General features: G+C 35.9%; 1 protein-coding gene across 5 annotated transcripts in view; it reads left to right on the plus strand.

Annotated features, from left to right (window-relative positions):
* The window catches only part of SMOC2 (SPARC related modular calcium binding 2), a 261,908-nt gene that overhangs the window by 84,579 nt on the left and 150,939 nt on the right, over positions 1 to 26,390 (plus strand). For all 5 annotated transcript variants that reach the window (XM_069070461.1, XM_069070460.1, XM_069070462.1 and 2 more), the window contains exons 3-4: positions 12,157 to 12,263; positions 13,173 to 13,272. In XM_069070461.1, the coding sequence (XP_068926562.1) occupies positions 12,157 to 12,263; positions 13,173 to 13,272 (207 nt within the window). The remainder of the gene's footprint in view (positions 1 to 12,156; positions 12,264 to 13,172; positions 13,273 to 26,390) is intronic.

Here is a 26,390-nt window from a genome sequence, read left to right on the forward strand (position 1 = left end):
GGAGCTGAAGACAATGAGGGGAGAGATAGGGGAAATGAAGATACCTGGTGCATGGGGTATAGTTTTGAAGTTTAGAGAAAGTAAAGAATGGGTTTGGGATGGAAATGAAGAACGGCTGACTGAGGCCCCATCACAAAATGGAGGCTCCAGGAAAAACTTCACCAAAGGGAGAAGAAGGGAAGGTCTTCTGAAGGCATATTCTGGGTAGAGCAGGGTGTTTTAAGGCAAGGAACCTTCAGGAGCTCAGAGAAATTTTTTTGGATGAGACAACAAAAGAGTCACAATTTTGAAGTCCAGGGAAACTCAGGAAAAGGGATGGAAAGGATATACATAGTTTGTAAGACTAAGAAATAAAGTAATATTTTCATCAAAAATGATAAGATTTTCATCCTGAATGCAATTTTCCAATATGGGTTTTCATATTTTGAATGAAAATCTTGTCTAAGTCCCCAGGTCTCCATGTATTTTTGCTTTTACTTTTTGGTTTTTACTTGTTTGTTTGTTTTGAGTTGTGATATGTGATCACTTTCAGATCACACACACAATTTCAAATTCAAAGGTAATCAGACTTGTTTTAAAATGTCATATATTTCATATGATAGCCTAACTACAGCATTGACTTTGGGTATAATCATGACAAGTTATGCTGATTAATTTCACGTATGTGATGTTTGTTCTCCTTAAGTACAGTATAATAATTAATGTTTTGTCCTTGAACCAGGAGTCCAAATTATTTTTTGCTTGTTTAATTTCCAACCTGGACAGAAACAAAAAATAGCTAAATACTATTAAGCCTTGGGATTGCACTGATATTTCTAATATCAAAGTATAATGATATCTGGCAAAAACAAAACAAAAATGAGCTCTTTAAGAATATTTTCAAGTTAAAGTGATTTATAACAAGCAAACTTAATTTGGATCAAGGAGATTTAGTAACTGATAATTTACTATTTTTTCATGTTGTATTATTGTCATCATCATCATTACATTGTTATTGATAGCTAGAATCAGTATTCTTCCTGAGAAGTTCTAAGAATTATCACATAGGAAGTGAACTATTATCATTATAGGGTCAGATTCACATCCTATACAAAGATGAGAATTACTGTTGTCACTATTGCAACTGAGATGATAAGTTCTTAGAACCTTTGTTCTTTCTTTAAATAATTCCCATAGTGTTGCATAGGATTTTAATCTGACCTAATAATGAGTATTATTGTTATATGTCTTAGTACTTATTTATAGTACCTTTCATCTAAGTTCAGTTAGCTTATTACAAAGCCTTTTATCTTCCTAATCTCCTGAGAAAGCCTGTTGCTTAACATTTTGCCACATGATTAAGTCAAACAAGTAAAGTTTTTCTTATTTTCCACATCACATCTTATAAGGGGTCCTAATACTATCAGGACTTTCACAGTAACTTTTGTAAAATACTGGTGATCATTTAGTTGTTACTGATCATTCCTGAGAAGGACATAAAGGAACTCCTGACTTTATTTGGTTGAGAACAACTTTTCAGGGATCAGATAATAGAAGGTTACATAGACTAAAGCATTTTAGATCATGGTCAAATACCCAAATTGTTATATTCTGTGTCTGAAATATTCCTTGAGTGTATCTGGTCTGCAAGTGAGCAATATCATTAGAAGAGTGTCTAGTAGAAGAAAACCAGATTTTTTACCTTTCTGATAGAATGGTGGATGTCAATCAGCAGTTACCTGTCTGACGGCGTGTCTCAATTTCTCTCTTTTTCTCCCTACCCCCCTCCTCCAGTATGTCTCTCTGCTTCTTCTTCTCTTTACTTCTCCTTCTTTCTCCCTCCTTCTGTGTCTCTGCCTCTGTCCCTCTCTGTGTCCAGATGTCTGTCCTATTTTTTTCTGCCTATCTATGTCTGTTTTCCTTTGTCTCTCTGTCACTTTGTTTCTGTGTCTCTGAATCTGTCTCTGTCTCTCTCTCTCTCTCCTTTTTTTCACATGCATAGACACACACATATTCATAGAAATAAAAGGATCCAAGCTGCTGGCATATGTCTTCTCAAAGATCCAGTAAAGTTATTTGAGTAAGTTATTTCAGAAGGACTTGTCACATTTGAAGGCAATGAAGATTTCCAATGTGATCTTGGTGAAGTTTCTATAGTTGTAAATCATCTCCAATTGGTACAGTAGTATATTTTCAGAATTTCCTCTGTTAATTTTTTTCATGATAGAGTAACAGTATGTAGTACCTACTACAATTCTGGGCAACTTGTAGGTACTTTATAAATATATTATAATAATAAGATATTCTTGTTATTTATTTTTTTTTAGTCTTGGCTATACCATCAACTGGATGAACACCTAACCTAACCCTTCCAGTCTCAGTTTTCTTATTTACAAAAGGAAGGGATTGGATTAAATGATCTTTAAGGTTTAAGAGGTTATGGTCATTGAGGTGTTTTGGTAACAGTCCTCATCTGCCCCTTTTCTTGAACCATAGTTCCTTAGGGGACTGCCTTTGAAGATGACAGGACAATTTATAATTGTACCAGCAACAACTGAGATGTTGGGATGGTTTACTTAATTAATCCATAAAAGAGCACTTAGTGACAGTGGACACTCTTTGGTCACTGCAAGAATATGGAGTTACTTGTCCTTGACAACCTGGAAGTGAAGTTTGTCTTTTGTTACCTGAATCGCCCACCATTTCTCTTCATGAAATAACGTGTTTTAAGAAGTAGTTTATTGATGATTACTCTTTTCTTTTAATGTGCTTCTAGAACTAATCCTCATTCATATCTTCTGTATTTAAGTTAGTTTCATTCCATTCCAAGTGCACAAGGACCATATCTGAAACAGTCATTAGAAGCACAATTGGGCTTGCACTTTTTAATCATATCTGCCCTCCTCTCTTGCAGAAACTCTATATGGTTGGTGTTTACCTTAACTCTTTTATGGTGCTCTAAATAGGTTTGGTGTTTAGAAATGTCTTTCTTTATAGACTAAAGTAGACATAACAAGAGGTTTTACCTTAGGTCTCAGGTTCAAGCAATGATCAGAAACACACCAAAATATGTTGGGAATGTCACATAAAATATATTTCCCCTTTTTTGCTTAAATGACCCATATATCTATGAAACTAGAAGTAGTCAGGTAGTGTAATACTTACAAAATATGTAAATGGACAGAACTCCCAAATAGATGTTGTAGTGTATTAAAATGTAAGTCTCCAAGTACCATTGGCCTCAGTAATCTTGTAGCCAAATCCAATTATGTTGAAAATGGTGGCCTCTTATATATAGTTACATATGTTGATGATGATGATGGCCATGAGTAGTCTCCATCTTAACAAATTTTGTATTGACTATTTATGTTTTAATAAGCTGTAAACAGTACATAGTTCCAAGTTTAACCTTATTGGCAGCTGTAACTACTCTGGCAATAAGCCCACTACTCTTGATCCCGTGTGTCTCTTGCACTTAAAATAAAATTACTTCTAGTGGTTGAAAACTTAGTATCTTTTCCAAATTATTTGGAATACTGTATTGAAATTCTTGCCAGTAAGAGACAAGCTGAAGCTTTTAATATACTTCCCAGCAAAATCTTATGGAGAAATGCCATTATGTTAGGCAACCCAACTACACATGCATATTTCAAGTGCTTGGCCCTACTTGGGGACCCAACATATTTTTCAGTCAAAATATAGCTATTTAATTTATGTTTTCTAAAGAGAAAGTGTTCCTTGTGCTATAGAGAATTCCAGCACAATATTTTGAGTTTAGCTCACAGTTTAACTATTAAAATGATAAATAGCTTAAATATTACAAATCTGAAAGCCATAGTGTCTATTTCTGTCAGATGCCTATCAAAAGTATACTAGTTGAGTGACAATATTACAGTTATAGACATCTTCAGTTGATTTCACTACAAAGTAAGCTTATGCTTTGTCTAGCCAACAGTGTTAAAAGATGATTCAATTGAACACGCATTTATTAAACCATTGTAGGCTTTGAAGAACAAAAATATCTAAGACATAACCTTGTCTTCCAGGCCCTTACAGACTAGTGGGAGAGATATAGCATATATCAGCCAGTTGGTAAACATTTAGTAAATACCTACTAGATTCCAGGCACTGTGCTAAGGGCTAGGAATGCAAAAAGAAGCAAACAATGGTCTCTGTCCTCTAGGAGAGCACAATCTGATGGGAGAGACAATAAGCAAACACACATACACACATGCACATGCATACACATATACATACAAACCATTTACAGGATAATCAGGAACTAATTTTAAAAGGGAAGACACTAGGATTAAGAGGGTTGAGAAAGATTTCCTGTAGAAAATGAGATTTCAGTGGGGACTTAAAGGAAGTCAGGGAAGCCAAGGGGACAGAGATAAGGAGGGAGAGTCTTCCAGACATGGAAAACAGTCAGAGTCAGAGAAAATGCCTGGACCGAAGAGATGGAGTGCCTTGTTCATGGAACAGCAAGGAAGCTGGTGTCATGAGATCAAATAGTTCAGAGCTTGGCATTTGGTCTCTTTTGAGCATACATTGAAAAGTTATTAAAGGATTTTATCAGTGATATGACACAGTCAAAGTTGGCCAAAGGACTTGATACTTAAGGTGATGATATTGGACACAGGAAGACTGGTAGGGAAATGATTTCAATATTACAAGAAATATAATGAGAGATGGAACTAGGATGGCAGACATAGGAAGATGATGACAGATACGAAATATTTTGGGAGGATGGAATCAATGGTACTTAGGATATGAGTGATTATTCTTGGATAGAACAGACTCAGGCCAGTATCCTGCTAGTTCATGTTTGATACTGGAACAAAAGGAGACACTTGTAGTCCATTTTTTAGTTCATAAAAATAAATTTACTTACCCATAGAAAGTGAGAGGTATTCAATAAGGAGAACATGTTGAGTTGACTCATTGAAGGGAAGCTTCTTTGACTAAGTTGCCATCATTGCCAGTCCCATAAGTCAAGCATCGGAGAGTAACTAAAGGTCTCTGTGGCTCTTTTGTACTTGGGAAACCGAAAACTGATTTCCAACAGCCTCAGCCTCTAGTTCCTTGAACTAAAAAATTCTTGAGGATGGCTTGAATACCTTTTAAGGAAAAACTAGCCTATAGAGCATGGAACAGGGGTTGAGATATTACCCCTACCACAGGGGTGAATGAACAGGAAGTATTAAAGGTAAATTCAGGGTTTTGAGCATAGTAGGATTAGAAAAATGAGTGACAATAACTAAAATAAGGGATTTAGAATAAAAAGACCCAGGCCTTTCATCTAGCTCTGCCATTTACTACTTATTAGCCTTGGATATGTCATTTAATTTCTCTGGGCCTCAGTTTCTTCATCTGTTAAATTAGGAAGTTTCATTAGATGACCTCTAAGGTTCTTTCCAGGTCTAAATTCTACAAGTCAGGAGAAAGGAGAAGGTTTTGGTGAATTTGTTTTAATATGTTAAGTTTGAGGTATCAGCAGCACATCCAGAAAGAAATATCCATTAATCAGACATTTGGAGATAATTTAGTACTAGAGATATGGATTTGGGGCTCATTTCCTTTAAGCTAACAATCAAACCGTAGGACATGTGTATGATTACTAATGAATATAATGTAGAGAGAGGAGAGGGGTGAATATTTTGGGAACTGGCCTTATAGAAGGAAGAGAAGCCAGTAAAAGAGACAGGGAGGAGAGCAATCAGATAAATACAGTAGAACAACCAGTCAGTCAGTCAAGAGGGAGAGTCCAATGTTGCAGGAGTTAGGAGGAGGGGAGTTGGTTAATGCTGCAGAAAGATAAAGGGAGAAGAGAATGGGGGAAAAACTCACCTTGGTAGGAGATCGTTAGTAACTTCCTAAAGAACAGTGTCAATAGAAGAGTAAAAGGGGAAGCCAAATTCAAAGGAGCTAAAGAGAGAGTGGTGATGAAGTGAAGATAGCTAATGTTGAATACTTTTTAAAGAAGCCTCAGAGTAAAATGAAAGAGAAGTGGATGAGCCAGTTGCAAGGCTTGTAGAAAGTCCAAGGGAAGATTTTTTTTAAAGGTTAAGGAATGATTGGAACAGGTTCTGTTGGAAAAGCCATAAGAAATGAATGGCTCAGTACTTCAGTGAAGCTGTGATCTCATCAATGTGAGTATTTCTTCCGTTGGTGCAGATTGCATCCCACCCATACTTTCTCTGTGATATTTTCTATATTCTTCCATAAATCCTCCCAAGAGTATTGGAGGCCTTCCATTAGGTCTTTTATCTTTTTGTGCATGCCAGTGGGACACTTGGACTGTTCATCCCTTTTCAATTCTATATTCTGTCTATGATATTTCTTGAATAAAACCCATCATTGGAAACGTGTAGGAATCATCTGATATCCACAACACATATCTTCATTTTCCTCTGGTGATCTGCAATTTCCATTCCTCAGAGATTATAATACTCCAAGTTTCACAACCATACATAATTGCTAGGAGAATATTTATATGAAAAAGTTAGGTCTTTGTACCAGGGAGCAATTTGGCATCAATAAAATGACCTTTAAAATTCACTTTTGTAAGATACTGTAATATGTTTCTCTCCCCTCTCCAATTCATCATCCACACCACTGCCAAAATAATCTTCCTAAAGTCCATGTCTAATCATGTCACCCTTCCACTCCAAAATATTCAGTTGCTAACTGGAACCTTTAGGACGAAATACTAATGGCATTTAAACCCTTCCCAGCCTGCTCTAATCAAATGTCACGTTGTTCTCTAATGTATTCTGTTACAGGCAAAATGGCACCAATATTCCATCTCCTACCTCGATGCATTTATTTGCACAGGTCATATTCAATGCCTAGATGCATGCTTTCCTCATCATTACCTGTTGTAATCCATGTATTCTTTCAAGTCTCATCTGATATACATCTCCATGGAGTTTTTCCTTGCTTATTGCCGTTGCTAGAATTTTTAAAATCACCTTTTATTTTTCTTATCTTTATTTATGCTATAATTTCCCCTACCCCAAACCCAGTAGAATCTTAGCTCTTTGAATTCAGTGATTCCTTTATTTTTGCCTTTGTCATCCCAGTGCCCACAATACTGCTTTTCACATAGTAATGAATTTATGTGTTTGCTGAATTGAATGAACTTGATTCATGGGAATAGCAAGCCAAGAAACTTATTTTATATTACATAAGTTGAGAGCTTAAAAAATAACTATCACTTTATTTCTTAAAGATAATCTCTGAGGCTCTCTCTAGTTTCTATTAGAACTCCCTGGTAAATTTACTCAGGAGAAGTTAAAAGTATGAGAATTGAAAGCATAACATATTTATTTCCAAGGTTTTTTTTTTTACTTTTGTATAGTGCTGCATCATGTAGAGCTTATAAATAAAAATGTCAATGAGAAGGCCTTACCAGGGGAGCTGTTCAGTCTTGGTAACTATCAAACTCAGTGGTGTCTATAAACATCAGTATATTATTAGTCCCTCTTGGTTTCATCAAAGCTTTCAGCTCACTGCAAGTAATGCTTTCTAAAATCTTTCCATGTAAGATCTTCAGGACAGCTGTCTCTTCAAATTATTGTTTAACCCCTATCTGAGGAGTTTTTAAAAAGTAGGAAATGATTTGCTTCCTGCTTAAAGAAAAACCATCATCAGTACTAACAGATGTAAGACACTGTGGTTTGTTTCTACCATTTTTATGGTTCCTATGACAAAAATGTTTTGTTGAACAAACAAACCATTTCTAGTTATCAGAGTAGTAAAAAAAGATAATTTTATTTCCAGTGAGAGGAAAATTTCAAATTGTACAGATTGAAAATTTTATGTTAACTAAGTCATCATCATTTTAAGAACAACAATGACATCTCATTTATGAAAAACCTTGTCTGTAGTATCTTGGTAAGAAACAAAAAAATTTATCTATATTAATCTGACATAGTCTTTGAAGTAAAACTCCCAGTATCCATAAACAAATCCATGTAAAACACTGGTTTTTTTTCTTTCCATTTGTAAGGTAGAAGAGCTGGGACTGGATTAAATGAACCACTTGCCCTCTTCTAGGATTATAAGTATGATCTTTTAGGTTTACTCTAAATTTGCTTTGGGGTAAAAGTTGGCCGAGCCATCATAGTTTAAAAACAGCTATGAACAGGAATGGCATAACACTTGTCCTTTGAAGATTCAACATCTGGACAACTAGAATTACAGCGTCCAGAACCAAACCGCAACAGATGCCTAAGCACCAAAGAGCAAAACTCCACTTGAAAATGGGCCAGATTTTGCTGTTTTCCTGAGTAAACATATCAAAGTGTGAAAATGATGTAGGTGCAAGCATTTACAAACTGTAAATTAAAAAACAAAAATGAAGGACAGTTTGTAGTTCTATTGGAGAAAACAAAGAAAATAGGGTCTGTAGTAGAATAGAATGCATGTAGAGGTAAGTGGGAAGTGACCTAGAAGGAGGGGCATTGAATTTTCATGAATTAACATGTAGTATAAGGAAAATATGTGAAATATAAAAAAGTTAAGGTGGTACTAGTAACAAAAAGGATTTTACTTTTTAAAAAATTCTTCGTACACATTTCCTTGAGATAGCAGCCATTTTAAAATATGCACACACATTAATATGTAGGTATGGATACATATGCATGTGTATATGTGTGTGCATGCACATGTATGTACATGCAGACTAGGGACTGGAACTATGATTTTGTTGGCATAGGGAATTGCCAAGTAAGGAAACTCTTCAATGTGGGTCAGCACTTTCTTTGCAACTGATAGTCTTAGCTGCCTAGAGATTTGAGAGGTTAAAGACTTGTCCAAGGTCATACTGCCAGTCAATGGTGGGACAGATATGAACCCAGCTCTTCCTAGCTTTGAGCCTCTGACTGTCCCCCCTCTCTCTTTCTCTTTTTGTCTCTCTGTCTCTGTCTCTCTCTGTCTCTCTGTCTCTCCCTCTCCTTACATGTGTATATGAGTTTTGATCAGTTTTTATTCAAATACCCCACAATCATGCAGGATTATACAACTGAGAATTATAGGACCTGTTTAAAATTATTCCACAAAAGCAAGTTAGCAGTCATTTTCACTTTATTAAATAAAAATGTTACAGCAACGAAAGATCTAGATATCATTCTTCACATCTCATACATTATTCTTTTTATCCCATTATCCAGGTATTCCCTGTTGCTAAACCTTAATTGCTTCCTATGACTAAATAATTCAAAAAATGTTAGGTACAAAGCTAGAATTTAATATTCCATTAAAATTGATAGCTACAGGTTTGGGGAGTATTATATCAGCTGCAAATATGAAGTTTTTAATAGACATAGAGGTCCAGGCCAGGAATAAAACCGGCGAGTCTTTTGGAAAATTCATCATTTTTTTTGGCATTTTCCATGATAATTCAAATATTAGAGATAATTTATAACTCTATCTGTACCGTAGTAGAGTCCTTGCACACTGAAACTTATATCACTTTTCCTTTTAGACAGTCAAACCACAGGTTCTACAAAAAAAAAAAATGAGGACAGAAGTCCACCAAAGCAATGATTTATCCTCAGTTAAAAACACAGGCTACATTAAAACCACATGTTGCTAAGTGCTGGATAGCCAAGGCCAGTATTCAGAATAAAACTTAAGGCACTGAAACTTGGATAAAGGAGATGTTCTTAAATGCTCAGGTCTGTGGTACATAATACAGCACGTTAACCAAGGTGGCTCTATCAAAGGACAGTATAAGAAACTCAGCAATCTTGAAGAAATGTTAAAGGCAGAAACTCTCTCTTTTTAACACAGACACTGCTACAGGGCAGTAGCCCAGAATTTCCTAGCAGAAGCAGAATGGATCTCCTTGTCTTACACAGCTGCTTTAACTATGGTTATAAAGTTATGATGCAAAGACCCCAGAGGAGAGAGACCACCATTGAGGAGGATCTTCTGCATTTGAGAAAACCTTTAGGCAATCCTAAAGCAGCTGGTGAAGCTTGAGCAAACTGGGGAACCAATTATTTTTAAATTAGAAAATTTAAGTGAACTATATTTTATGGCCCAAAGCAAGTAAAATATATTCTTGAGGTGCTAATCCTAGGACTCAAAGTCCCTGGGAGAAAGCACTAAGAAGCATTTTATTCTTAGAAAAATGTTTTCCTGGCCCTGAACCTCTCAGACTATTAGGCCATAGTAATCTTAAAACTTTAATTAATTTTATCAGAGGCCTGAAAGTGGCATTGGTAAATAATATAATTTGTTATCTTAATATATTTGAGAATCATTCAAGATTGACATTATTAAGACAAGAAAAGTGTACTCTGAATTATTTATCTCATTTGTTCCAAGCAACTAAGCCAGCTTATCTATATAAATCTGTATGTACTGTGCATATATGTATCTTATATAGTCCTATTTATTTACATATTGTTTCACCCATTACTGATTGGAATGTGAGTACCTTGAGGGCACAAACTATGCATACATATATCATATATGTATATATCTATACATAAGTATATATACACATACATACATGTGCATACACATACACACAGAGATATACATATATATGTGCATATAATATATGTATACACACAGACAAGGAAAGTATTCCCTGTACTTAGCACAGTGCTTGGCAAATAGAAAGCATTCAAGAAATTCTTATTGATTTTTTGGTGTAGATCCTTAGGTATTATTCATTTTATGATCTCTCCATATACTAATAAAATTTTCCCATAGTATTTATTATATGCTTTGACTGAACACATTTGCATTAATTCATTGAGGACAGATGAGTAATCTTCCTAAGTAGATAAAAAAATAAAGTTTAATTTATAATTATATTATATATAGGGATTATAATGCAGGAGAAATATTTTAATACTTCAAGTATCTTTATAGGCATCTTGGTGGTGCAGTGGATAAAATGCCAGGCTTGAAGTCAGGAAGACTCATCTTCCTAAGTTCAAATCTGGGCAAGTCACTTAACTCTGTTTATATCAGTTCCTCATTGGCAAAATAAACTAGAGAAGAAAATGGCAAACCACACCAGTATCTTTTCCAAGAAAACCCCAAATGAGGTCACAAAGAGTTGGACTGAAACAACTCAACAGCAACAGCAACAATAACTACAACTTTACATCAGAGTGGGTGCTTCCACTGATTCAGGTGACAGTCTTTCTAGGACTTAGCAGCTGTTTGTGAAAATAATGTGCTCCCCCAATTTGTCACTCTGTAGATAATCTGGTGAGGATCTTCAGACTTCTCTCAGATGGTACTCAGGAAATAGTCCATCACTGGCCCATACTTAAAGCTTTTCCAGGGTAATGGCAACTGCCATATCTCTCTCACTGTTGTGCTTCAGAGCTTATCATAGTGCCTGTCATATAGTAGGCATATATAAATATTTATTGATTGAGTTTTGATTGCTTCAAAAAGCTATAGTCACATCCATTCCTTGAAGGCAATAGCAAAGGACTTTAGTAGAGAATGATAAAAAAAAAAGACAATAGTTCAAACTATTGAAGAATTTGGGGGGAGCACTTAGAATGCTTCCTATTTTCCACATTTTTTTCCTAATTAGCTCCTTGAAATCAAAAGAGAAGTTCATTTATTTTATAACAGGATTGTCACAGTCTTATACATAGCTTGAGTTCCTGCTTATGGGCCTTGTAGATACCTCTATTTCTCTAGGATATCTCGTGGTCCTTTCTACCTGTTCATCTTTCCTCTTTAGCTCCTGGTGTGAACCCAGGACTGTTTCCATTTTGAAATTCCATCTGTCTGGAAGAGCTCATTTGGATGTAGGCCTTTAGTTAACAGATAGGCTATAGTCTGAAGCGAGTAACATCCACTTTTTATTAATAAGGTGTTTATCAATTTGTCACTGGAATGGTAGTCCAGATTTCATGGTTGCCATTGTATTTCTTTTTTTCCTAACTTTGCCATGGATCAAGTGATTTTTTATGTTATCTAGTGTTATAAAGAGCAAGCAATGTCATAAATCTTTCAAGTACAGAATAGATTATCTTGCTTTTCTTTTAGTGGCCAAAAAACTGATTATGGGAGAATTTTATATAGAAAAAGTGTTGGTATTTTTTTCTCAAGTCTAACATGTCTATGCATTTTGTATGCTAATCTCAGTGCTTTTTTTTTAACCTGATGCTTTCATTTTCTTTTCTATAGATGTATCAAGGTGTGTGGCAGAAAGGAAGTATACCCAGGAACAAGCACGGAAGGAATTTCAGCAAGTTTTCATTCCAGAATGCAATGATGATGGCACATACAGCCAGGTTACAAACTTTTTTGAGTTCTGCTTCTGAGCAAGTTGGGGAAGATGCCGATGAAGAAGGGAGGGAGAAGGTAGTGAAGAAGCCGATGAATCTGTACAGTGAGGAAATTAGTTGTTTAGGGTTTGTTTTTGTGGTTGTTCAGTCATTATTTCCTTAGATAACTATGGGAGAATTCATTTGCATACACAGTTTTGCATGTATACATTTATTATTGAGTGGTTGTAGGAAGATTTATTGCACTAGAGTTTATATTTAATATAACAATTACAATCATATAATATATCCATTGTGACCTTTCAGAAGGGTGGGAATCTTTTTTTTAAATGCTTGTTGTCACTTAGAGTCACAGAATGATAGTAACATTCTATTAAATTATCTAGCCTAATGTCTAAAGTATCCAGATGAGGATTTCAGAGATTTAGAGAATTTAAATGATTTGTGTTCTTTGCAAAAGGTATAAAAGGAAGGAGGAAGGAAGGGAGAATGGGAAAGAGGCGATTTTATGGTCCTTTTAAGCACACGATGCTTGTTAGATGGAGTCTTTGTAAAAGCAGAATCAAAATCAAGGCTTGTGTAACGGAACAAAAGGGCACTTGAATCACCTGCACTGACTGTATCCTTGGGCAGATTGCTTAACTTTGTGGACCGCAGATTCCCATTTATTAAAAAGGAATGGTTGGATTAGATGACCTGAAAGTCCTCTTTAAGCTCAGATAGTTTATGGATAGAATCACTGAGCCATTTTTCCTTTATTATAATAGTTACCAACACATCAAAGAGTCTGTGGGTATCCTCCTGGAAAAAAACATTTTTTTGTCTGTTAAGATGTTTTTAAAGCTACATGTCCTAGAATAAATATGGAATATTTCTTTATGCTGAAACTCCATTCATTGTGCGATTTCCCAACAGGTACAATGTCACAGTTACACAGGATATTGTTGGTGTGTTACTCCTAATGGACGGCCTATCAGTGGCACTGCAGTAGCCCACAAAACACCCCGGTGTCCAGGTAGGTTTAACAAATTGGTCACACATACATTGCTCTGTTATACTCTATAGGTCAAAGGGAAGGAATTCAATAGTTGGTGGTTTTTTGTTTTTGTTTTTGTTAAGGGAGTTAATGATCTTGCCATTGAGTCTAGGTGGAGTCATAAAGATGGTGGGAATGGGTTCTAATCACTGATTGGAAAAGGTCTAGTAGTCATTCTTTCTTCCTTCTTCAACTCCCTACCGTGTAAGCCTTTCAAGGGCAGGGGCTGTTTTCAATTTCTGTCTTTGTATTCTCATTCTCTGGTACTGTTCTGTGCATGTAGTGAGCACTGAAAAAAATACTTGAAAGTGATTATCTTTCTTTGGGGTGGAGAGTGGGAAGACCATTTCAGTAAGAAGACAACTTATAAAAGTTTCTGAAAGAAGCCACTATCAAAGCAAAATTGTAATGGGTTATGGTGTCAGGACTAATTTCTTTTTCAATGTTTTACAAAGTCCCTAGGGAAAATGACCTAATATTACTTTTGGACAAAACAGTTACATGTTCTGGTTTTGTGCATAACTGTGCTAAAGAAAAGTGGCTAGTCCTACATCACTCTGTTTCCAGACATTTTATTTGTGTTATTTTATTATCCATATAAAATGGGCTTGATGTACTAAAGGTAATAATGTTGGCAGAAGAATAATCCATAAACTGGTCTGTTTTCTGTTACTATTTTATAGCAAATGCTATAAAAGATCCAGATCTTTTTCATTTTTAAAAGGTTTTGCTATTCAATTGCAGACTACTTTTTTGGGCTTGTCTTATCAGATCTGTTAAAACTTTGCATGATCAGAACATTAAAATCAGTCAATAGGGCATCTTGAGATGGGCACATTGTTCATTTAAAGACTACTCAAGTCAAAAATATATTTACTGATTATCACATATTGTGATACATATTAACATTTTGGAACTCAGAACATTTCCTCTTCAGAACAGTAGACCTTTTATTATTAAACATTTGACTTATAGCTCATAACTATTGAGAACTTCTAAAAATTGTTAAATGTAGAATGATGAAATGAATATTTCTTAACAGATATAAATATTTGGTTAACTATTTAATATTTATGGAATATCTACTACAGAGTATCAAGGGCTTCCTTTTCTTTTTTAATTTTTAAGTACAATTATCCATATTCTGAACATATCCTACTTTTAAAATAGACTTTTGTAATTTAAAATGAATTATATAATTTAATATTCAAAATGTATGACAAATGACAAAATAATTTATTTTAAAATTAATTGTATACTATGTAATAATTTAATCTTCAAAGTAAAAATAAATAATTTATTCCTCTAAAATTTTTGAAGATTTATATGCTATTGTGATTTTAGGTAGTGCTAATTAAGTTTATTAGTTGAATAAATTAAAAATGAATTCTCTGCATATATTCCCTGAGAAATATGTATGATACAGGATTACACAGAATGGGCTTAGAAGAAATAAATTTCTAAATTCTAATGTTTATGTCAAATTAACTTTTCCCTCTTTATAATTTATCTGCATTAGTCTTTTCCTAACATTTTTCAACCAGCATTTTGATGTGATGAAAAGTACTGATTTTCCCTTCACAAATTCCTTTCAGTTTTTGATGGTGATTGAGCAAAAAGGTGGTTGTAAGAAGTAGTTGAAGGGTTATTGATATGTCCTTGGGAAGGTATACAAGCAATAAAAACACTCAGGGAAGCAGTCATATGGATGGGAAAATGGCAACATAGAAGGTTGACTGAATAGGAAATGAGATAGTGTGTGAAAAATAAGGCAGAGCATTCTTCCAATTCAAAGATGATTGGCTAGTAATGTAGTACAGAACATTCTAATAAATTCAGAAAAAAAATTTGAATTTGTTTTTGAAAGGAAAAATTAGGTAGAACTTGTTCCCATTGAATGACATTGTCTTCCAAAGCTCTTTAGTCTCCCTCCAAATGTTTGTTTTTTATTATGTAGGCACATCCTTAATGATGGTTTAGAAGCAATTCTTTACACCTGGTTGTTACTGTTAATTTGTTCCACAAACCTCACAGAATATTTATATGGATTTTTTACCTCCAGATGTCATGCGTATTTTAGTTTGGAAAGGGAAAAAGCATTAGTAGGAGAGCAGGTGCATAGACAAAGGATTCTTTTGGAAACTATATATAAATGTGTCAAGATGTCAAGGGGTTGTTAAATTTTAAAACATGGGAAGGAGTAGGAAGGATCTGTACACATTAAGAATATACTTCCACTTTTTATGGATGTAAATGGCTCTCTTCCCCTTGCCAGTCTAGTGGAAAGAATGCTTCATATAGGGCCTGGCACATGTTTGGAGTTTAATAAGTGCTTGTTGATTGATTTTTTTGTTGATTTGTTTTTGTTTTTTGGTTTGGTTTGGTTTGGTTTTTTTGAGTCCAAAGAACTGGATTTGCATCATGGAACTTACCACTTGTTAACTGTGTGACCTTGGAGAGGTTACCCAATGTCACTGGGCCTGGTTCCTCATGAGGACACTGGACTAGATAATCTTGAAGGATCCTTCTAGCTCTAAATCTCATAATTTTAGTTTTACGTCACCCAATAGAGAGAATTCAGAACAATTAGACAGAATATTTTTCTGTTTCAATCAAACAGTAAATATTTATTAAGCACTCACCATTTGCCTGGCACTGTGCTAAGTGCTGGGAAAACAAAAAGAGGTTTATAGGATATAGAATATGTTTAAAAGATATCATTGTTAGTACTAGGAGGAATATTTGCCAAGGGTTCAACTGGAAAACCCAAGACTTTCAGCTAGAAGGCTGTCAGAATGAACCAGTCCTTCCTCTGAAGGAGCTTACATTATTTTAGGGGGATGGTAGTGAGAGAAATGGAAGACAATAAGTACCTGAATATATATATGTGTGTGTGTGTGTGTGTGTGTGTGTGTGTGTATGAACAACCCCCCACAGTAATTTTGGGGAGCAGGGCACCAGCAGTTAAGGGGGACAGGAAAGATCGTGTAGAAAGTAGAGTTTGAGCTAAGTGGGGAAGTTGAGAAAGCAGTGCGTTCCAAACAACAGGGACAATCAGTCAACACTATCATGTGCTGTTCAGATTTCAAGGAGAATTAGAGCTGAGAAAAGGCTATGATATTTGGTAAGTGGGAAATATTTGGTGACTTGGGAAGAATCCCAGAACCCCAGAATTTGAGAGCTAGATAGGACCTTAGTCTCCATCTAATTTATATATGAAAAATAAATCCCCACTTCAATATACTAGCAACTGGTCATCAGATCTTTAAGGAGCTTTAAAGTAAGTACCTCCAGAAACAATGTCTTCTACTTTTGAAGAATTCCAGTTGTTAGGGAGTTTACCTCCTACATCAAATCTAAGCTTACCTCTTGGAAACTTGTACCTGTCATTCAAGGCTTTGCCTCTGGTCCCCAGGCATAGCATTCCATTTGTTGATGATGCCTATTCCAAGATGGTTCTAGCACCAGAATGCTCAGTAACTCCATAGTCTAGACGTTGCCTCAATCTCTAGCCAAGGGAGAAGACCTTGACCTTCAACTTGAACTCTACTCAGCCTCATAGAATCTTAAAAATAGAAGGGATTTGCATGGTCCATACCTGATCAAAAATCTTCTTCACATCATTCTTAACAAGATATTTTCTAGCCGTCACTTGAAGATTTTCAGAGAGGGAGTGCCCATTAACTCCTGAGTCTGCTCACTCCACTTTTGGATAGCCCTAATTATCTGGAAGTTTTTCCTTACAGTATTCCTAAATCTACTTCTGAATAACTATTGATCTTAATGAACTATTACCATGATTGCTCTTAATTTTGCCCACCAGGGCCAATCAGAACATTTCTCATCTTTGTTCCATATCCTTTCCCGTGTTAGGTGAAACATTAATTTTCTTCAAAGTTTGTATCCACTGTGTTAAACACACCCAGTTTCATATGCCAGAATTTAGTTTATCCAGTTTTTTTTCCTGAGGGCAGTATAGCATTGCAGATGAGGTCTGACCCAGGAACCTTCTCTGTTATTCTGGGCATGAAACCTCTCTTTATGCAGTCCACTCTCTGCATTTTCAGTTGGTATCAAACTACTTGGTAACTTCCTCTCCTCAAGGAGGGAAGGAAGCAAGCCTTTATTAAACACCTACTATGTACCAAGAACCATGTTAAGTACTTTCTAAATATCTCACTTGAAGTGCTATTACGATCTTTATTTTATAGATAAAAAAAAACAGGGTTTTTTACAGAGGTTTTAATGACTTTTTCAGTCACACAGCTAAAAACTGTCTGAGGCCAGATTTGATCTCAAGGCTTCCTCTGTCCAGAGCCAACAATCTATGCATTATGTCACCAGCTTCCTACGTGAGTAAATGCTATGTTGACCTGCTGACTCATTTTGAGTGTGCAGTTAATTAAAGCTCCCAGATCTTTGCAGGAATAACTGTGGTCCAGCCATGGCTAATTTATCTTTTGCTTGTGAAGCTGATTTTTTGTAACCAAGTATATTAGCTTTGACTTTTATGGAATCCTAATAAAGCTTCCTCTAGCCCCAATATTCTAACTTCCTTATAGGCCCTGCTAAACAGCAGGCCCACTGCACCTAACTAACCATTCACTATGCCCCCCCACACACACTCAATATCTTAATTTCTTCATGTATTCCTCACTGCTCACTAGAATAACCAGTGTGTCCATGAACTCATATTTCTCGCAGAAACAGCAGACATGTCCATGTGATGGGATCCTGGCCACTGCCTTTCACTAGCCACTGTCCCCAAACCCATTCCTCATATTTCCTACAGAAACAGCAGGCATGTCCATGCACTCAACCACAACCACATCCATGTAGTCTCAGAAAGGACGATAATACTCAGCCAATCAGAAAGCAGCACCACCAGGATGCTCAAGCAGGATGTGTGGACCCCAAAACAACAGAAGGGACTTTCCTTCATTAGGCACCTGTGCAGTAATAGTAAAGAACTGACCAGAAAGGCTTATTATGATATCATTATCATACATACATATCCCCCCAAATGGGTTTTTCTGTATGCATTGTGGGTAATCGCATGCACAGTTCCACTGTGACTGGGAACCCCTCTCCTATTACCTAATCACTTAACAAACCACTCCTGCCTTTTTAACATTCATAATTTCTGTTATCTAATTGCATTTTTACCCTATAAAAATCCATCTTGCTTTCTCTGAATTTTCTGGTTCCTTTTGGAATTTAGCCTGCTCCATGAGAGGCATCAATCTCAATAAATACCTATACTTGGATTAGAGGTGGTCTGACTGAATTCTTTGAGGCAGTTCCACCACGACACATCATCAAACTGCAACAGTTTTGGTATCCCAGGGTGGGCAGAGCCTAAGCCAAAACAACATGACCATCCCATAGCTAAGAATTCTCATTCACATGCCTGGACTTTCAATTCCCATGCTTTCATGCAGGCACCTTCCTTCCCAGAATGAAGATTTTTCTCATTTATAGAACAAAAGCAACTAAGGGTTGATTTTTTTCTGTATTTATCTGTGATCTGTTATCATTTTCCCATTTTAGAAGCATAGATTCAGAATTGGAATGGGCCCCAAAGATAATTGAATCCAACATTTTCCCTATATGGTTAAATTATGCTTTTTATTTTTTCTTTTACCTACCATAGCTAAAATTCAATCCCTCTTTCAGGGGTGTCTCAGCACATTCTGTGCTTTACCCTTCTTGTCCCTATTTTTAAATAACTAACATTTTGTTTACATGATGCCCATTTTAATCTTACTTAAAAAGACACACCCTTTTTCTCCGTTTCTTTAATATTTGGCCTCATCAGACCATCTCTCTGGGCAGTAACACATTTCTTTTAATGCTTTGGCCTTTGTCATTGAAATTATCAGAATGGCTTTTTCCTCAAGAACTTCCCATCCATCTCAGGCCAGTTTCTTCTTGAAAGTCCCAGACCTTGGGATGCCAATACTTCTCTTTTCTCTGAACTTTCTGACATCTACTTTCCTGAAGCTCATGTTAGGACTACTGCGTCTGGCATTCCATTCCTTATCTACAATGAACTCCAAGATTACGTGGTCACTTTTTCCTCAAGGTTTCCTTGGATTTATCTTCACTTAACAGTTAAATGGTATCATCTTATAGTGGATAGAGGGTTGGATTTGAGTCCTGTCTCTGTCATTACCTGTGTGGTTTTAGGCATATTGTTTAACATTTCCTGATCTCAGTTTCCTCACCTATAAAATGAGGGATTTCTACACTAATAATTATACTGGCTAGAATTTATAATTTTTAATGCACTTTAAGGTTTTCAAAGTACTTTTCATATCTCATTTGATCATCATGGCAGTTTGATGGGATAGGTGTTATTATTACTCCCATTTTATATGAGAAAACTTAAGATTGAGATTGGTTAAAACGACTTTTACTGAGGATCATATAGCTAATAAATGTCTGAGGCAGGATTTGAACTTAGATCTTCCTGACTACAAGTCCAATGCTGTGCTACCAGTGATAGCTCAGGTCAATCACTATCTCATTCTATGATACCTTTTGTTGATCAGATACAGAATAACATTTCTTCATGTTGTTAATTCTACTTTCTGAAAGATGGAATTGTCAACAACAACAAAAACAAAGTTGAAGATTCATCAGATGCTGTGGTTTTGCCTAAGTCCTCTTAAATGATGTTATTCATCATAATTCTGGCTTGATTCTGCGCGGTTTTGTAATCTATGCCAAGAACCCAATATCCATTCTGCCCCCTTACTAGGTGGTCTGCAGTGTGACTGCACAAAGATATCACTTCTAGTTTTCCCCTCTTTTTATTCTAACTTGAATACTCTTTATCATGCTTCCCCCTTTGAATTAATGGCATTTTTGTAAGTGCTACACTTTTAGGCATATAGTGCTCCTCCGCTGGCTTTTTCATCAATCTATTGGAAAAGTTAGAACATTTTCTATTTCCTTGTTTCAGTGATGGTCTTCATCACTAGGTTTCACTGATATCTCTTGTCATACATAGTTATCTCCTTATATTAAAATCTCATTCTCATTTTGTTTATTGCATATACCCCATGTTACTGGGGGGGGGAAGCTAGATGACCACCGATAGGAATATATAGAGATATTATATATCTTTATCTATGTGCATGTGCGTGTGCGTGTGCATGTGTGTGTGTGTGTGTGTGTGTGTGAGAGAGAGAGAGAGAGAGAGAGATTAACAAAAGCCAAATTACCCACAGTTCCCCACTTTTTATAGGGAGTAAGGCACTGGATTTCTGAAATTAGGTAGGAGACAGGAAAAGAGGGTATCTATTATCCATGAAAGGAGATATCTAGGTGTCTCTGTGGTTACAGCACTGATTCTGGAGTCAAGAAAACCTGAATTCAAATCTGGCCTCAGTCACTTATTAGTTGTGCGACCCTTGGCAAGTCACTTAACCTTTGTTTGCCTTAATCCACTGGAGGAGGAAATGGCAAACCACTCTAGTATCTTTGCCAAGAAAATCCCACGGACAGTATTAGCTTGCTGTGGTCCATGGGGTCACAAAGAGGTAGACACGACTGAACAACAACAATTATCCATGAAAATGACTATCTGGTTACCCTGACATAGTGTTTTTTGGCTGACTGGGGAGTTATATGCTATGGTGGAAAGAACATGATTTGAAGTTGGGAGACTTGAGTTTCATTTCTAGCTTTATTTTTAACCGTCTTTGTGATGTCACATGAATAACTTTATGTCTTTGGGGCTCATGTTCCTCAGCTTCCAAATGAGAGATTGTACTAGAGATTTACACACTATCTTTCACTTCTGTGATTTTAAGATTACTTCATAGTTTTGCCATATGGGGTATGCATATCATTTTCCCCTTGAGATAGTAGGTAAAATTATGTTTCAGATGCCAAAAGGACAGGAGGTAGGGATTACCTAATGCAATATGGATGCCTAATATTAAATGCTGATCTTTAATGAGCTTCTGTTAGATAAAATGGGTCTCTTAAAAATTAAATCAGTCTAATGGATTTCCAAGCTAATGTTTTGCTTCAGATAAAAATCATTGGCTAATCTTTTTTTTTTTTTGCTTTCCTTTAGCCTCTGACTCTCATAGTCTGGAGATTAAATTGTAAGAAAAGGAGTTAGTTCCACTCTTAAGGAAAATAAGTGGATGAAAGTGTTGACACCAGCTCTTTCAAACCTCCTTGATGGCTCTCCTATGTCCTGTGGCAAAGAGCAAACAATGGATTTGCTAAAAGAGTAGAAGTTGTCTTATCCACTGGAGGGATAAAACACATTTAAATGTCAGCTAGTGGATAGAATTCCAGGCTTAATGTTGCAGAAACTTAGCATGTTGGTGGGAAGGGACTTCAGAAGTCATCTATTTCAGGAAGTTCCTGTATGAGCATTCCTTCTTTAGCAAACCTTGCCATTGTTTAAAAACTTAGAGTAATGGAGATTAAAAGATGAGAGAGATGGAGAAACAGTATTTGTCCTCGAGCCAAACTATTTTTTAATGGAAGCGCAATTCCTTCTGGATAGGAAATTTTCAGTGAAGAAATTCCCTGTATCAAGGCAAATGTGCAATTGTTCTGAAATTTCTAATCTTGCAGAGTAGCTGGAGGTGGATTGACATTTTAAGCAATTTTCCCAGTGTCACTTGATCAATACAGTGTCAGGCCTTGAAATCAGGTCTTCCTAAATCTGAGGATGGCTATCTATTCAATACACCTCAGGACCTCTCATCTTACTTTTGGATAATTATTAAATTATTAGGAAAATTTTACTTACATTAAAACTAAATATGTCTCTTTGCTAAACTTGGAGCCAGGAACTCCTGAGTACAAATAGGATCTTAGGCACTTGGTAGCTGTGTGACCTGGAGCAAGTCACTTAATTTATGTCTGTTCCTATTTCCTCACCTATTAAATAGGGATAATAATAGCAACTACCTCCCCGACTTGTGAAGATAAAGTAAGATAATATTTTTAAATCACTTTGCAAACCTTAAAGCTTATAAATGCTTGTTGTTACAATTATATTATTTCTACCCACTGGTTTTGATTCTTCCCACCAGGACTAAGCTGAATACATCTAGTCCCTTTTCCATATGACAGTCTTTCAAATAATTGAAGGGAATTATCACCAACCTTTCTCTCACCCCACCCCAGCCTAATCTTCTCTGGGCTAAACATCCCAGTTTATTCAAACTATTCTAGTTGGATTTAAATGTTGTCCCAGATACTTCCTATGCAATCATTTCTGACTCATTCAATCTCTTAGAATCTCAGTTTCCTCTTCTGGATATAATTATACTTGTGCTACCTACCTTAAATGGCTAGTATAAGGAATGTGCATTTTTAAGTACTCTGTAGAAGTGATTGATTATGATGAAGGTCATTGGAGCCCCCGGCAGAGAATGCATAGCAGTAAAAGTGTGAGAGTGGGTCTACAATCCTAGAGTCAAATAGATTGCAAAAATAATAAAGTTTTGTTTGGGGCTTTTTGTAAGTGTGTGATGATTTGGTAGAATAACTAAAGCATCCATGATGTATGTCTTTCTTTTTTTAGGAAATCAATTTGACCTTGACCCTTACCTTTCCTCCCTTCCTCACTCCCATCAGCAAGGAGGACAGGCTGAAAGGTCTTTAAGTAGGGATGGGTAAAGAGCTTTTGGACATTCTTTTTGGGATGAGAGAGACATTTGTCAAGGGTTATCAGTGATGTTTTGTGGTTATGTTGGTCCAATAAATTTCCATTGCCTGTCTGCTGAAGCTTGGCTATAGAAGCTTCTAATTGGTCTCCTTTCCTCAAATCTCTGTTTACTTCAATTCATTCTACACTCAGCTACCAAAGTGATTTTCCTAAAATGTAGATCTGACCACTACTGACAACAAGCATTCATTTAAAAAAATGTGTTTCGTTTTTCCCCAATTTCATGTTAAAGCAATTTTTAACTTTATTTTTTGCTTTTTAGAGGGCAGTTGGGGTTAAGTGACTTGCCCAAGGTCACACAGCTAGTTTTTGTGTTAAGTATCTGAGGCCAGATTTGAACTCAGGTCCTCCTGACTCCAGGGCCAGTGCTCTATTCACTGCACCACCTAGCCACTCCAATTTTTAACTTTTTTTTAAAAAAAGTTTTGAGTTCCAAATTCTATCCTTCCCTACCCCCTCCCTGAGACAGTAAGCAACCAGATATAGGTTATACATGTGCAATCATGTAAATAATTTCCATATTAGTCATTTTCCAATAAGCATTTATTAGACAGTTTTTATGTGGCAGTCACTATACTCAGCTCTGGGAATACAAAGAAAGGTAAAATCAAAAACAAAACTTAGTCTCTGCTCTCAAAGAGCTCTTATTTTAATGAAGGAGACGTGACCTACCATGTTCAGTGAACTCTAGTGTCTTTCTCTTTCTGCCAGGGTACATAAATATATGCAGAAATATGCATATGTGTGTATTTATATATATAAACAAACAAATAAATTATATACACATACACACACACACACACATATATATATATTTGCCTCAGTTTCCTCATCTATAAAGTGATCTGGAAGAATGGCAAATCACTCCATTATCTTTGCCAAGAAACCCCAAATGGGGTCATGAAGAATTGGATGTGACTGAACAACAAAATAAGAGAGCACCTAGCTTCCTTTCATGAATTAAATGGATCAGGCTCAGATAAAATATATACCAGAGATTAACAGAACTGGTTGATGTGATGATTGTAATACTGTCAGTGATATTCAAAATCTTATGGATAATATTGGAAATGGCAAACCACTCTAGTATCTTTGCCAAGTAAACTCCAAATGGGGTCATGAAGAGTTGGACATGACTGAAAAGACTGCATAACAACAAAAATAAGAATATATATAGGTATATATGTATATGTTTTTGAATATGTTTGTATATATAATATATTTTATACATACATTATATAATGTATTACATGTGGGCAAATACTTGCTAGCTGTGTGATCCTGGGCAAGTCACTTGACACTGTTTCCCTTAGTTCCTCATCTATAAACCGAGCCGAAGAAGGAAAAAGCAAAACCATTTCACTATCTTTGCCAAGAAAATCCTAAGAAGGGTCATGAAGAGCCAGACACAACTAAACAACAAAATTACATATTATACCTTTTGTTTCTGTGAGTTTATATAATGTGTGCATGTATATAACATATATGCATATACACATATTCATATACTTATTTATGTGCAAATATACATATATGTGTCTCCATGTGTATTCCTATAACATAGATTTATATTTATGTATACAGTTGTAGACACACAGATACATACATATACACATCTATATGTGTGTATGAGTACTTATACCTAGTTATTTATGTCTATATTTATGTATACAGGCACTAGAGACTGGATAAGGTCTTGCCTTTCCCATTGAACAGCTAGATAATTTATCTACTACCTCCATTCCCTTACTCATAAACTTTACCTGCCCAGATTGTGTGATGTTCAAGGATTCATTACTTAAGCCAAGAACCAATTTCAAGAGAAATATAATGGTGAAATGCAGCCCTAGCAGTAACCTTTTTTCCTAGCAGAGGAATCAATATCAATATCTCTCCATTTGCACATACTTGATTTATATTCCTTAATTGTGTTTTCCAACTATAGAGTCCCAATCTCTCATTTTATAGATGAGGAACTGGGCCCTAGAAAAGCCAAGTAACTTGTCCAGTGACAGATAGATAGCTACAAATGACTGGTATCAACCCTTGGGGTATAAACCCAAGTCTGCTGTCTTTAGATCCACTACGCTTTGCACTATATCAAGTGATTTGTCTATATTTAAGCAAAAATTCAGGCAAAATAAGCTTTTTTTAAAAAAAAAAAAGTCTTTTTCCAAGGGAAGATAGATAGCCTCCTTTCTATTACTTGGAAATGAATGGCTTCATCTTTTTAATCTCATCTCTCTTCTGTAACTATGTTCTGTGGCCAAGATCTTACTTCTGGCCTAAAGACAAACTTTAGTTTAAGATACTGTAAACTGAAACTTTTTGGAAGATTTTTTTAATAGTTTATAATTTAAGGAATCTTATTTTTTTAGCTCAGCAGTAATGATGTTTTTAAGGAAATACGAAAATACCAATTAACAGAAAAAGGGAGTAGAAACTCACTGTAAAAACCATAGCTAATTAGAGAGGATTTGGGTACTTAAAAAAAAATGAACACAAGACTTTATTGAACACAGTTTACAGGTAATACATTTCTTGTCCAAGGGGGGGGAGGGGAAGCTCCATAAGTACTATTTCAATGTATCAGATGTACCACAAATACTTTTTCTTTTTTCAAAGTGTATGTGAGAAGCTGTTTTTTCTTTGTTGCTACTGTTTCTATTTTATATCTTTTCAATGCTATAACGTCTTGAAAAAATGATCCAAAATTGATTTTAATTGATTGTCTATTGGTCATTTTGAACTCAGGTTCCTAGTGGGCATTTCAAACTCAATATTTTGAAAACAGAGCAAACTGTCTTTCCCTTAAATTATCCCCTCATCCCAACCTTCCCATTCCTGTTGAGGGCACCACCATCTTTCCAGCTACCCAGTTGTCATCCTTGATAAAACCCTCAACTCCTAACTCCCACTCACTCCACATATCTAATCAGTTCCCAAATTTTGGCATTTCTTTCTCTTCAGCATCTGGCCAGATCTCTCCACTCGTACAGGCTCTCTGTTACAGACACCTATTGCCTCTCACCTAGATTATTTCAAAGGCTTGCTTACTATTCTCCCTGACTCAGGTCTCTTCACTTCAATCTTTTCTCCACTAGCTACCTAAAATGGGTGTCTGACCATGATGACTACTCTGATCGTTTAGCTCCATTGGCTCGCTAGCTCTGCCAGGATCATATATAGTAATTTATTTATTCACAACTTGTTCTCTTTCCACATTTCCAGTCTTCTTTCTCTCTACTCCCTCCATGACCCCTAAGATCTAATAGTAGTTCTTCACTCATGACACCTATGGGCTTTAGCACTGGCTGTTCCCCATACTTGGACTCTCTCTCTCTCTCTCTCTCTCTCTCTCTCTCTCTCTCTCTCTCTCTCTCTCTCTCTC

The sequence above is a fragment of the Petaurus breviceps genome, unplaced genomic scaffold, assembly GCF_028583685.1.
Source record: "Petaurus breviceps papuanus isolate PSGF00001 unplaced genomic scaffold, PetGlider_PUasm1.0 90808, whole genome shotgun sequence".
Lineage (NCBI taxonomy): Eukaryota > Metazoa > Chordata > Mammalia > Diprotodontia > Petauridae > Petaurus > Petaurus breviceps.